The sequence below is a fragment of the Pleurodeles waltl genome, chromosome 7, assembly GCF_031143425.1.
Source record: "Pleurodeles waltl isolate 20211129_DDA chromosome 7, aPleWal1.hap1.20221129, whole genome shotgun sequence".
Lineage (NCBI taxonomy): Eukaryota > Metazoa > Chordata > Amphibia > Caudata > Salamandridae > Pleurodeles > Pleurodeles waltl.
The window spans coordinates 1,344,807,750-1,344,822,661 of NC_090446.1; the positions used below are offsets into that span (position 1 = coordinate 1,344,807,750).

At 43.8% G+C, this 14,912-nt stretch overlaps 1 protein-coding gene across 1 annotated transcript in view; it reads right to left on the reverse strand.

Annotated features, from left to right (window-relative positions):
* NDUFA3 (NADH:ubiquinone oxidoreductase subunit A3) overlaps positions 1 to 6,592 on the reverse strand; it is a 46,649-nt gene extending 40,057 nt beyond the window's left edge. Inside the window, exons 1-2 of the mRNA XM_069200740.1 lie at positions 6,440 to 6,592; positions 118 to 192 (exon numbers count right to left, since the gene is read on the reverse strand). Of these exons, the coding sequence (XP_069056841.1) occupies positions 118 to 192; positions 6,440 to 6,449 (85 nt within the window). The 5' untranslated portion in view covers positions 6,450 to 6,592. The remainder of the gene's footprint in view (positions 1 to 117; positions 193 to 6,439) is intronic.
* Positions 6,593 to 14,912: the final 8,320 nt, after the last annotated feature.

A 14,912-nucleotide genomic window follows, 5' to 3' on the forward strand; every position in this document is an offset into this window, starting at 1 on the left:
ATCTTACCGCTTAATAGGCACCTATTTGTCCTACAGATTTCACAAAGGCCAGAAGTGATTTAAACAATTACGATATTAGAACTTTCTATTTTTAAATCAAGATGGGACATCACTTACCGAAAATGCCAATGAAAGCTGAAACCGTAATGACTGGCTCCTTTGCCCATGCATTTTTTAGAAAGGCGCCGATTTCTGCATATAAAATAAAATTAATAAAGCAAGCGGACACACTTAAAAGTCTACATTTCAGTTTTCCGATAGTATAACATTCCTTCATTAACAGTCAAAGAAATATCTATTTTTAGAACGAGGTTCTTTTTAACTTAACATCTATAACAAGGCATGCAGTCATGAATTTGCAAATGTATGCCTAGAGGAAGGACGTACCGGAAACAAGGGTAAGCCCAAGAGTATCTGAAACCTGGGGCGATAAAATATCTTAGAGAGAACATGGTTCACTGAGATTGCATTTAGTATTAAGAGCCTCTATAACTGATAATACTAATTATAGAGGACAGACAATTAATGAATTCCAATAAATAGGTTGCATGCAAAATAAAAGTAAATAAAATAATAAAGAATCGAATTTTGCGAACCACACAGTTAAAAAACAACAATTATAACACCAATTTATTTTCAAAGATTATTCGATGAATGACAATTCCTTTATAAGAACCAGTGAGCACATGTGAAAAAGTGCAATGGTGAGTGACAAGTGAAACAAAGTGCATCATAGATAAAAAGACGTATGCCTCCTGACTACTTCCAATGCTTCTGAAGTTTGGGGTCTAACGGTAGGGTCTATGTATGTCCACAGTCAATGGCGTTTCGACCTCGAATCAATAATAGGTCATCATCAGGACTGGACAGAGAGCACTAAGGGCAAGATGTACCAAAGGGATTTTTCCCATTCTGTGTCAATGGGAAAATGTGTTTGTACATATGGCCCCAAATATCTTGGTCCAGTATTTCAGTACTCAGCTTTTCTTAGTTGTCCCCTGTTAACAATCCAAGGGACTACAGCTCTAAAATGGAAGGGGGCCTTCTCGAAGGGGCCCAAACAATGAATCCAATGCCAGTGAAAAACCATGGCTGCTTAAGAGTCATCCAAATATGCAGGAATGGTCAGAAACAAATCAGAGAACATTGTGGCAAAGCAGCAATTGCACTCGCTATGCTGGTAGGAACCTTGTTTTTTTCAATTTCACTTTTTTTTTGCATAGCTCGTTTATGGGAAATCATTAAGTGGCTGTCCTCTATAATTAGAATAATCAGTATACAGCCTCTTGATATGTAAATGCAATCATAGTGACCCATTGTCTCACTAAGATATTGTAGGCATGAGTCTATTTGTGTGTGTAGAAATCTCTGCTACGAGTGCCGAATTCTCTGCAGATGTAGTCCTAACTCAAGGGAAGGAAAAGTGGGACTTCCAAGGCATTGTTAGCTTTGGACGTTTGGGATCATCCACAAACACGAATTCAAAATAAGCATTGACAATGCCAAAAGGTCTCACATTTGCAAGAGTTAGAGCTGTTGGCGTTGTAAATGACAATGTCTTTTATTCATGTGTTTTGGTTTGGAGTGCAGTGAATGTATGTGGTGTGGAGTGGAATTGTGTGGGTTAGATTTGAATTGTTAGTTGTGGAATTGTGTGGTCTGTAGCATTTCCTTGAATGGACACTTCCTAAGTCTTTTAAAAAGTCCCTCCAACCACTAAAGCCCAGTGATATAACCAGAGGCTGTAGGCGCACTGGTGATGCGACCAAACTAGTTCATAGTAAACACAAAAAAACAAAAAACTTTTCCATTGTTAAAACCACATCCTGATATGCCCACATACACTCACAACAATAGTACATCCTTATACAGACAACTGCATGTGTACCTCAACCACTGAGGAAAGCACAAAGGTGTTCCAAAAGTCTTAACCACTGGCAATCACTTAGGCGGCAGTACATTCCATCACTTTTTTAAAGAACAGCAATGGCAGTACAAACAAGCATTTGCAATGCAATAGTCTCGCATTTTCCTGAGTTAGAGCTATTGGCACTGTAAATTCATAACTGGACTTTTCTTGCCACATAAATTAGTCAAACCTGTCTTATTTTGTCTTTTCCTGACAAGTTTTTGGGGTCACTGGCAGCTACTGACATCAGAAATCACAAGCCCTCGAGGATAGACAATGGAAAATAAGGCTAGAAAGTATTTTATTTTTATTTTAACAGAATGAAGTGCAAGCATTCTTGCCTTGCATTTCAAAAAAGCTCTAATTAAGTTAACAATAGCAGAGCAGACTGAGAAGATTCATGGCCCCAATAAAGGAGCTAAGCAAAGCCCTCTGTGCAATGTCCTGAGTGCTGGCAGGGAGGGGCCCTGGAGGAGGGACACCAGATGCGAGGCTAAGCAAGTTTCACATCATTGCTTCTAGGTCTAGCTACATTATACCAGAAAGGGCATATTGTGGCTCTTGTGAGCAGCGAGCAAAAAGTCTGGGTGTTTCTAATGTAAAATAAGCTTGTTTTAGGAGCCAGAGGTGAGGACAGCACTGGAATAAAGCCAAAACAAATGTCAGCGACATGGGAGGAGGTGGGAGGAACGAATGCTGCAATAAAACACAGACAGCTACCAGCCTAAAACACCCACAGTGAAAAGGGAGCAAAAAAGAAATGCCAAAGTAGTCCCTCACATCAACAGATCAAGAAACCAAAGTGTAATACAGTAGTTGGTCACTGCTCTGAAACAGAAAAAGGAGGGTGAAAAAGGCAGAACTGACCACTAGCGAGCAAGAATTTTTAAAGGACACTCCAACCAACAAATGAAATCGATTTAAGCCATAAGAAGTATTCTAAAAGTATACACGAGGTTGAACGCATATGCTCGACCTAAAAAGGTACTTCCAAAAGCAAATTAGATATGTTCATGCTCCAACAGGAACAGTCCAACGTAAAACGGCAAGTGAGGTCACCTGTGAATGGGAACACAAAGAACCATAAATGATTTTGGCAATATTGGGTCTCATTAGTAAGGTGTGGATTGAATCCTGCAGCACAGCAAGCATGAGACCCCACGTCTGTCCATATCTGTCACACTTGAAATGTTGGACTAAAAAAATCACAAAGGTGATCGCTGGAATGCTTGCAACAATCACAGCCATTAACAATTGTGTGGGCCACATTCAAGATCAAGTTGTTTTTTGCCCCCAGTATCACACTAAACCAAGGTCCGAGAAATGCAAATTAGACTGCTCTTGAGCTGATAGGAACCGACCGTACCAAAAACCTGAATCACCCACCCCTAAAGCAAGGCCAGCCAGAGATGCTGTCTCTAAGCGCTGCACCGAAGGCCAGGAGCTGTCTAGTCACTAAATCTGCCAAACAGCTATACAGATCTGGCCTAACATTACACCCTATTGGGATATGCCCCACCAGAGGCAGAAAGTGTAAAATTCCGAGAAATAAATAAAACGCAAGCCTATCTTTACACAGGATGGCTTCACCTACAAGGCTGAGACGCAAAAGGATGAAGCGCCTTACTAATTCACTAAATAAATGAATTTAGGAGGAACGACACAAAGAAGACCATCATTTGCCTAAAGTGATTTACTAATTAACAAAATAAATGAATTTAAGGGGAAAGAAACAAAGAAGACCATCATTTGCTGAACTTGTATTTATTAAGAACTCAAAGTATGTCCATTCTCAGGTCCAGGCACGTCAACGGATGGCGTTTCAACCGGATGGAATGTACAGCCTCCCCCTAAACAGTTTGTACCTCCTTCGAAGCGCAATCGCTTTGTGATTTAGGAAGGTACCATCAGACCTCTGGGAGGAGAAGCATGTACGACTCAAATGTGTGCAGCAGCTGTGCACACAGACCATAGTGTGTCAGCAGCGGGCACGCCCAAGCAGGCAGGCTGCAAACTCTTCCATGTGTGTCAGTGGTACTGCCAAGCAGCCTAAGATCACTGATGTGTTCTTAAACCAAACCCTTGTCACAGCAATACCCGTCTGGCAACGAACCACACGAGGTGCGAAAGGATACCAAATTAACATTTATAGTGCACACTTATACAGCACATGCCACAGGGTCAATGGCATCTCGGTGCTCGGTTAATACTCCATGTTAGGGCCGCCCCTCCATGGTGTCATTCATAAAACCCTCTGATGCCCTTAAGCTACGCCCGACATCTTGCTGGCCAGATCACTGCTTGCACCTGCCTGAATTGGCACTGCACCTAGAGGCAAACCTGTATGAAAAGTGGCTATGACAGATTATGTAAACACACACAAACTGATGCTACTATTTTCAACTGAATGGAACTCCGCCCTTAGATTTGTTGTACTGTAGAAGTGGTTTCTGTACCCTATTAGGGAGTAGGGGAGCCACAAAAAAAACAAGCTCTGGCAAAGCCATTAGGTCCTGTCTTTGAACTCTTATAGTTGACCTTTTGGCGCTGCCAATCCTTGATACCAAAACTAAAGCGGCATGTAGAAAACATCCATTACAAGCTAATAGGACTTGCTTTGCAGACCTATTTACTATATCAATGCTTTTTGCCGATGCTGTGTACATCACAAAAAAAACAAAAAGAAGAAAGAAAAAACGGGATGGTGTGTCCACTGTTGCTGGTGGCGTAATTCTGTAGGCACGAGCGTGTGCCAAGACATATGCATGAGCCACCATATATGTATGTGCACGCATACAGAATGATAGGTTCCATTTTCTTTCTTTTTAATCAATCTATGAAAGTGGAAATTGCTTAGATTGGTAAACTTAAAAATGAATTACATTTTAAGCGTGTTAAAGTACTTTTCTTGTTGCGGAGCAGCATGTCAGATGACGGGCCCTTCGAAAAGTAATTAAAAAAAATATAAATACCCTCAAAGGGTGGTGAAACAACGTTGGAGCAGGTGAAAGAGAAATAACAGAAAGCGGGGCTGGGGGATAAAAGAGAAATAAAGTCAGATGGGACTGGAAGCGGAAAAAAAGCAGCACATGAGGTAGAGAGCAACACAGAATGTCGGGGAGAGGCACCCGAGAGAGAGCTAGAAAACATATGCACTCTCATGGAGTGCTTAACCAAAAAGAAAAAACGTAGATCCCTAAAAGTGTGCCCTGGAAAGATTCAAGGCAGCCAAACAAAAGTATAGTAAATGGGGCTTGGCGGAGCTGTCTATGCTTATTCTTATGAATGTTTGTGAATGCCAGAAAGTGACGAATCTACATTCACGTGTAGATGTAAACCTGCAAGTGCAAATGCAATACTTTTCTTGTGAATATAGCCTTAAGTTACAGAATGTGCTAAAAAGAGTTCTGCTTTAACTCCTTGGAGGTGAGGAGATGTGAGCATCTCCTCTCTGGGATCAATTAGTCCCTTCACTCAAAGACCAATGATTTCCCTACAATGATTTCCCTACAATGAATCAGCCTAATGCAAACTTACTTGATAGTCATACATTAACCCTTAAGACAGGACAACCTATGCTGCTTGTACTAGCAATCAGATTCTCCGCAACCCCTAACCCACGGTGGCCTAGATTTGCACTGCCCTACAGCTGGTCATCGTATAAGATTAACTGAGGCACTGCCTCTCCTACAACTAGTATCGCGCCCTCCAAGGGTCACTGGTTCCTGCACAAAACCCTTTATAAAAGGTTCTCATAAGTACCATACACGACCCCTTTAGACCACTTAAAATCAGCAAAAGGTTCACAGGATGGAGAGAACGAGTTATTCTCATAAACAGTCATGGCAGCACCAATCCCTTACACCAGCAAAAGGACCTAGCTCTCTCTTGTAAGGAAAGACATTTACTCAGATATCTACTTCCCGTGGACAGCGTTCAACAGTCGCGCAGCTGACATTTCTTAGTCAAAATATTTCAGCGGAAACACCTGCTACGATCAGTGCACAGAAATGAGAGAAGTGATACGCGAAATAAGTAATTAATTTATTACATTACCAGTGTCCTGGCATGACCCTCCAAAACATCACAAAATAACTTTCAAGAGAACCCTTATTTTGAACGTCAGTAGCTTATCACTAAAAACCTAACAATTTAAGGGTCATGTCCACCAACACTTATAACCATGGTAACCGGCTTATTTTCCATGTTCGTGGTTACTCATTCCAATATAGATCAAGTGCGTTACCTAAAGGGCCCACTGACAATCCCAATCTCCTCTAAAGAGGTAGTCATCACACCTTTCTATCGGGGTCAGCAACAATGTCCCATTCTTTTCAGTCCCCCAGCCACCCCTCTGCCTCCTTGACGACCATTCTGACGTCTCGACTGTATGCCTGCCTTACAAGAACACAGCCAAAGGTCACAACCTTTCAAGAATAAGCCAGCACCTCAAATACAGCGACCATGGTCAATTCAACGCTGCTATCTTTCCTACTAGGGGACAAGAAAGTCTCCTTGACAGATACTTACTGCTCGCCATTTTCCCAACGAACTCTCACCCGGTACCAAAACTCAAAGAACGCTGGGAATTGTAGTGCAGGCACAAACTGAGGTCAACTATCGCACATAACCCGGACGTAAAAAGATATCAATAAAGTCGTCACCGTTCTCAAACATTTTCAGGAATCCTCTGTTTCAAGGGTCCAGTGGGTTACACTAAAACCGTTATACGTCTCTAATATGTCTTTAATATACGTAGTGTGTCCCGTAATTACGACGACCAAAACCACGGATTCTTGTGTAAAGGTACTCTTGGCCAATCCCTGATATGGGGTTAGCTGTGCAAGCAGGAAAGGAACGATTACGGTTGGTTGGTGGAGGAACTTGGAAAGTATTGGTTGGGGGAAATATACTTGGTTGATCATTGGCTGTGGTGTTTTGAATAACCGTTACTACCCCGCCCCTCCTTTCGTCAAAGGGGCGTGAGGGAGGCTGCAGTAGAAGTTCGAGAGCGCAGCACAGGCACAGTTTTTAGTGACCTCGCTAGCTTGAGAGGTAGTCTGGTGGTCCATAAACATTGAATCATGCCAGTGCTAGCGAATACATTTCCGCACCCTTTAAGTGAGTGCGTTCGTTTTAGACTCTAGGTGGCGGCTGCATGTGCAGCTCTTATTTAGGCAGGGCACTTCACTCTGTAGGCTGAGGTGTGTTCGCGGAATAGTGGTGGCGGGACATTATTGTTATTATTATTGCCATATAAAACGTGAACTCGAACCGAAGGCTTTTGAGCGCGTTACCACCCTACCAGTTGCATTGCACAAGGTCACATTCGTTTTAAGGCATTTGGAGATTAAGTCATTTCCTCAAAATTACAGGATTTTGAGCGATTTAGGAACTCGAACGTAGTTCCCAGTTCCATAGTCCGCAGCTCTGACCCTGCGTTTTTCTAAGGAGTTTTAAAGCTGGCCCTGTAGTTTTCTTAAGTTTTTTTTTTTGGTAATGTCAGCCGATGGCAGATATGTTTGCAGTTGCATTTGAAAGTCATCTCTGCCTTTGGGTTGTTTAAGCATGTGATTTTATGTCGAGACCCAGAGGCTAACATTATGCATTAGTCCCTTTAATCCTACCACTCTGCAGTCATTATGAAATCATCAGAACAAAGAACAAGAAATAACCCAAGGTGATAAATGTCCATAACAACAGCCCTCTTCCTCCTTTTATTGCTGCTGCTCAGAGATAAGTACTGCCTCCTTATCTTCATACTTTGCCTTAGCAGAGCCTAGCTTGCTTCAATTATTGTTTCTTTGCTTTGTTTACGAATTGGAGTACGAGTTCTTTGATTTGTTGCCTTTTCTCAACCTTGTTTTATTTATTATATTATTTTCTGCTTTCACAACTGCATCAAACTACTTGTTAATCATGATCTGAACAAACTATGTTGTGTGTTTTCTCCCCAAAATATAAACTTTGGGTCTGTTTTTCCCTTTTTCATCACTCACTGCATTCGTCGTAATCTCGCAGACACAATGGTCCGATCCACGCGCCCCTCGGCTCTCTGAGTCCTCGTGGCTCTGGAAGACCTAGCCATGCGCTCTGCAGGCAATACATGCCCCCTTCATTCTGGGATGCGCGGGTCCCCATGTTGACCGCATGCCCTACTCATACTGAACCTTCTTTCTGGGACACAGCTCCTTTGTAGACTGCGTGCCCTTCTCAAAACCAGATGGTGTTCAACCATGCGCCTCTCCTTCGTTAGGCGATAACCCCTCTCCTGCAGCCAGCTTATCTAGTACATTCACTCTTATACGCTTCTTTTGTCTCTTGCAGCTCACCATAGTGCTCATTGCCTTAGTGTGAGAAAAAGCCTCTTTTGACATGGTTAGCCCCCACGTTTTGCCTGGTGAATGACGTAGCCTAGAAATTGTTAGAGCCCAGGGCCCCTGTTAACCAGGTTCCCTGGGTCAGAGCTCTTTCCCTAAACTGTTGTGATGCATTGTCACAATTGGAGACACCTTTAGCTGCCACTCTAAGTCCTTAGTAAAAGGTATGGGGCATGGGGTACTAAAGGTAGGCCCCTGAAGGCAGCAGCACTGATTGTGCCACCCTCTAGGGCCATGCACCCAGATGCACCTAGTCCTACCATTGTAGGCTGAGTACTCAAGGGCAAACCTAAAACAAACTCGACATGGCACACTGCCTGTGTGCCTTGTTCACTATACACTGCATGCACTATGGGTAAGCCACCCCTCTGGCAGGCCTTCCAGCCCTAAGGCAGGGTGCACTATAATGTATGTGAGGGCATAGCTGCATGACCAATATGCCCACAGTGTGTTCTTGCCAAATCTGGGACATAGTGAACAGAGCAGCCATTTTAATACATGTGCTGGACAGTGGTCCATATGAGTTTCACAGCTACATGATGGCCACGCTGAACCCTGGGTTGTTTGGTATCAACCAATCCAGAATGATAAATCCAACCTAGTACCAGTATTGGATGTATTACTAAATGGACCCAGGGATCACCTTAAAGCTGCCCCCTGCAAAAGCTAACTACCCTGGCATGGTTGCTGACTGGTCATATCCAGCCTGCCACCACCAGATAACCAATATACAACCTTGGGATGAGAGATCCTTCTCTCTTGGTTGCAGGACAAACCCTTCCTGGGTGGAGGTGCTAACACCCCCTTCCTAAGGGATGTATACTGCCCTGGTGGCGAGCTTCAAAATGCTTACTGCCTTTAAAACGTGCCCCCCAGGCCTGCTGCTAAGCAGCAGATGGCCGCCCCCATTTCAAACTCCCACTTTTGGGGGGAGCAGCGGCTGCAAATTCAAACAAAGGACAGGAGGAGTGGCCTCACCTGGCATGCAAGACCCCTAAGGTGTTGCCTGCGAGGTGGACCCTCCATTTCCCTCCATCTTGGATGGAAGGAAACTAGCCAATCAGGTGTAGGGAGGTGGTTACTTAGTGGGTGTAGCCACCCTGAGGTAGATGACTCATTGGTCACTACCAGGTTCCCCCTAAAATGCCCACTAAATACAGTATTTAGTGGGCACCCCTAGGCCAAGAAATCAGATTCAATGGACAGAAGAAGACCAGCACTAAGAAGATCCAAGGCACGAGAATTGTGGACCTGCTGCAACAAGGAAAGGGCGCCAAACTCTGCCTGCTGCACCCAGGACCTGACAATCGCCGCAGAGGAACTGCTGGACAACTGGAAACACTCTAAGAAACCCCAGAGGACCTCCATGCTTCGCAGGTTGCCACAGAACTTCCTCCAGAGTGTAGGTACCACTCTAAATCCACACGTTACCAACAAGCCAGTGAGGACCACTTCACTGACCGGTCGCTAATTACGGAACTGGACACCACACTGAACCAAACTCCACACGAACCAAACTCCACACCGAAGACCGGGAGGACAAGCCCTGCTAGTGTGCCAGGTTTGGTGGCACTGCACCCTCTAGCAGCTGAGCCGTACCAATACTCTGGGTACTGGGCACCTAACTTCGGACACAGAGAAAAACAGTCTGCCTGGGACTGTAAAAGGACCAGGGGGAAGCCGTCAGAGTGCCCCTGTTGTCCTGCAGTTGACCCTTGAGCCGACTCACCTCTTGCTTCTGAGGCCATTCTTGCACACAGCTCCTTGCTCATCAACTCGCTCTGCACCCGGCCGTCCTGTGCTGTGCACCGAGGATCCAGCTGTGTTCTAAGGGTCTTTCACCCCTTGCAACCTCAGCAGTCAATGGGGATCCCCAAGATTCACCTTTAACCTTACCTGTGCAGTGCTTTTTCAAGTGGTCCCCCGCAGTGGGCCCTGCATCAGCTTCAGAGACCTTTCCCTGCTGCTCCCGCCGGAACTGGGAGCCGCCTGAACTTCTCCAGCTGGCACAGTGTGCCCACTGACTACCTCAACCAACCTGCAAGAGAAGAACTTGGTAAACCAACTGCATGATTTTATATGTATTTTTAAAGCTGGTCCTCAATTAATTCCTATGGTGCGTAATTACGCACAAAAATACTATTTTAATTAAACTCTAAAAATTAATATCTCTAAAAGTACTTAGCCAATTTTGATGATCTTGGTCTTAACAATTACATAAAAATCTGAAGTATTTTTCTAAATTGGTCTTGAGTTACTCATTTGAGTTGCAAGATTGATGCTTTTCCAAGATTGGCCTAACTGCTTGACGAAGCTACCTTAAAACTTAGAGCAGTAGGTGTTCTAATTTTTACCCCTGTGAACCAACGTGTGGTTGCCTTGACCCTCTGCACAGTGTGCCTAGCTTTACACACTACCTAGAGGGCCATCCTCTTACACTTAGTCAGTTAACAGCTGATCCGCTTTACTTGTCATGAACTAAAATAGCCATCTTATTGTCCATTGTCATTTACTATAATTCTCTGGGGAACACAATATAATGGAGCAAGCAGGACACTCAAGCTCTTCATTTGAAGATAAATTAAATTAGGCCATTAGGAAAATAACTGATGAAGTCTCTAAGGGAATGGATACAAAAAATAGAATTAATTTTGTCGAAATCTAATATCTCTGACCATGACTGTTTCTGGTCAGCGAATGAGGCTAAGGTGCTTGCAAGAAAAGGGGGAAAGGTTGACAGAAAGATCAAACACCTGAATTCCGCCTCAGATGCTATAGATAAAAAGAGGAAAGCTGCAGAGGCAGCCCAGACAGTCTTTGTTGGCAGACACAGTGATAGTGCTGAGAGCACATAGGATGGGCATAAAGGTTTGAAGAGAAAGGACCATAAGGGTCAGAAGCATCGCACAATTTCTTGTGAGGACTCCTCTGGGAGTATAGAGATGGAATTGAGCTGCTCATCGGACTTCGATTCATATGACATGGACCAAAGTAGGTCCAAAAACACCTTTTCAGATGACCTCTTGGAGGTAAGGGATGGTGGCTCTGCATCTAAGGGGAGCAACGCTTTGACAGACCCTCTGGGTCAATTCATGTTTGACCCCCTCCTTATCAAGCATCCTCTTTCCTCGGAGTGGCAACCCTCAAATCATGTGGAAGAATATGTTAAATTCTGTATGAAAAGGAAGATCCCTAAAGAGGTGCAGGCTTGCATAAGAACTGAGTGCCCAGACCCTCTATCCCTGGCCGAGTCTTAGCTACCCCCGAATTGGACCTTAAAATTATCACATTCCTAGGCAAAGGTGGCTGTGACCCAAAAAAGGGTCTCGACAAGAGCCTATGGTCCTACCAAGGTAGGCTTTTAGATGTAGTGGGCCCCTTGACTACAATATTCAACATGGCTGAAGAGGCCTATGTCTTCAATAAGAGAATAGACATCAACGAACTACGCCAGTGGGTCCAAAGGTTCGTATGCTTGCTGGGAAATGCCAACACAGCACTATCGATAGAGAGGTGTTAGAGCCTCCATTTAAAGATCGGCCCCAAACTGGCTGAATTAGCTGGCAAGGAGGAAGGTCCCTCATCTGACTGGTTTGTCTTTGGGGAAGCCTTCATTAAGGACCTCTCTAAATTTGTGGGAGCAATTTGTTCCCTTAAAATTTCTCGGTGATCAGTGCTTTTACGATTGTTTCACTTAAGTCAATTCTTTTATGACTGTTGGGGTCAGGTGTCTTCCCTGGAATATAAGTATCTTGCATCAAATATTGTTAAACAGTCCTTGTTGATAGTGCATGTCCAGCAGCCTGAGAAAGGAAGTGGTGGTGGCAGGGAGGTGATGGTGGTAGAGCCAATTTCCTCAGGCCCCATTCCTTGAGGAGGGCTTGCAACATGCTATTGGCGAGGCTGTCTGCACATGCAGCATGATTCACAGGGCGAGTCACTTAAATTGTAGCCTGTGCTACGAAATAGTCCATGGACATACTGCCAAACCACAGTCGCAGCTGAATTAATGTGGGAAGTGGGAGTGCATAGGCTTTGAGACTGCAAGCCACACTCGCAACACCAAAGCATCTCTTCCTTTGCTACCAGCACCATTAGGGCAGTTATAGTAAGGTAGTGATGGCTGGGTCAAATAATTTCATTACAAGACTGGAGGCTGCCTTATGCATTATTCCTTTAATGCTATTCCACACCTCAATTGAAAGGAATTAACATCATAAAGGAAAAACCATTCTAGAACAGACCATCAATACATTTAAATAGTCCGTGCAGACAACATTCTGCCTCTTTTAAATGCTACTCCTCACAGATGACTATCATAGTTTTCCTTTCTACTATTTATATTTGCTATTTGTATTATTTCGTACCTCTGATGGCTTAAATCCAAGCTTGATTAGCTGTGTTTGTCGGGTACTCTGACTGTGTTACAGTATCCATTTCGCTGGTCCTGGTGCAGAGATCGATATTGCGTCTCCTGCATTCCCAATGTGACTCTGACTTTCCCCTCCTTATCAAGTCTCGCAACGGAGAGGGGACAACCAATATGCTCCTTCAAGTGGCACTCGGGTCTGTTGTTGGAGCAGAGGTGACTGGTGTGCTTGCCCCCAGAGGCCTGCAGAGGAGCTGCAGGAACCCTGGCGGCGGTCTTTCCTCTCACAGGAGGACCGTCTTCTGAGGTATGACGACGTTCACCTGTCTTTAGATCGTTGCTGCAGATGATACCTCTGAAAGAGCCACAGGCCCGCCCTCTTTCTTTCTTTGCCCAGTATGACATATTTCGCAGGTACCCATCGGTAGCGTGGGTAGCGAACAATACCCTGTTTAAGAGCCAGACGCTGTAGTTCCTTTGCCTGCACACGTCCATTTTCGGCAGTTATGCGTCGGTCACAATTATAGGAAATCACTGGGCAAACACACACATTACTACTCTTGGTAATTTTATTTGACCCGTTCTCACCTTTTTTGATGCTTGGTTTTCGAAGACAATAATGCGTCTCCTTGGAAACTGTAGCAGTTGCAGTCTCCACCCGATCCGCTGTTTTTTTGACGCACCAGTTCCCCATTTGTTTGTTTTAAGACTTATCATCCAGAACTATTTAACTGTAAATAGTACTGTTATTATTATTAGTTTTATCCCCAAGCTTGTAATATTGTTTACCAATATAACTTTAATTATATATCTTTTATACATTAGACTTTAATGTCTAGCCAAGAAAGTGAACTTCCTGATACATCTCAACTTAGAATGCATGAAGAGACGCTAAAAAAAAATATTCAGTATGAAATGTGCACTTGTGTCCATGAGACCCTTAATCAGGTTATGTCTGTGAGAGATTCCAGAAATGAGGAGGATCAAGAATCCTTTACAGGGGAAATCTCTATGAGAGAAAATAATGAGGGTAAAATAAAAAGAAAATCCAAACATAACAAACAGGCAGCTATACCATTTAGAAAAAATGGGAGATCCAAGCACCTGGACGCAAACAGGAGGTCTAATCACCTTAAAGAGATTAGGAGGTCCAAGCACCTCGCACAGAGTGGGTGTCCTAAAGGCACAAACATGAAGGGTGTTTGATTTGACACAACAGAGACAGGTGTCCTATTTGACATTCTGATTGCAGGTGAGGGTGATGAAGCCCCTTATGATGTTTCCCCTTTGGATAAATATGTTTTGGACCTTGATCTAGTGGATCCTGATGGAGATGATCTTTTTATGGAGGAGGATGCTCCCTCTACCTCTAAAAATTGCATGAGGGACCCCCTGGGAGAAGACATGTTCTCTCCAGATAACATCAAACATCCCAGGCGTGCTGAATGGTAGCTTCTTGACCACGTAGCCAAATTTATAAAACACTGGATTAGAAATCCTCTTGAGAAAGGCACAATGAATATTTTAAGGGCAGAATGTTCAAGACCAGACCCTTACGCCTAATCTTGTTTGAGAGCTAATCACCTTTCTTTTTAAATTTAGCTGAGACCCTTTGAGGAGACTGGTGAGATCTTTAAAATCTTGTCAAAATCGCCTTCTTGACATGGTCGGACCCCTAGTGAGAATACCTCCCCTTAGACATACACCTACCCGGAGGATGGAGCAAAACAGCTTCTCTTTGGGAATGCTAATGCAGCCCATAATGATGAAAGTAGTAGGATTGTCTTGATGAAGATTAACCCTAAACTACCATGTCTTGCAGAGAAAGAACCTTCAGAGAATCCTAAATGCTTCCTTTTTGGGAAAGATACGATTAAATCACTCAGCAAATATGTTGTGACATTCACTGCACTGGATAAAGTGCAATCTAGAATGCACAACGTTTTTAATGCAAGTGTTTTTGGACAGGCCGGCAGAAGGGGACTTTCTGCTGGCCGGAGTTTCCAAAGATCCAGTTTCTCAAGATTCCCAAGAGGCTCAACTAGAGTCTATCAGTCAGGCTCTACTGCATCATATTACCCTCTACCAATGGAAGAGGTTATAGTTCGCAAGGTCAAGGCTATATATATAGGGTGAGTACTACGATTTTAAGTTTTTCTTATTCCCTAGAAAATGTAGGAAGACGACTCAGATGTTTTTCCCAAAAGTGGTAAACAATTACACAGGGCTCTTGGGTGTTAGGGACTGTCTGACG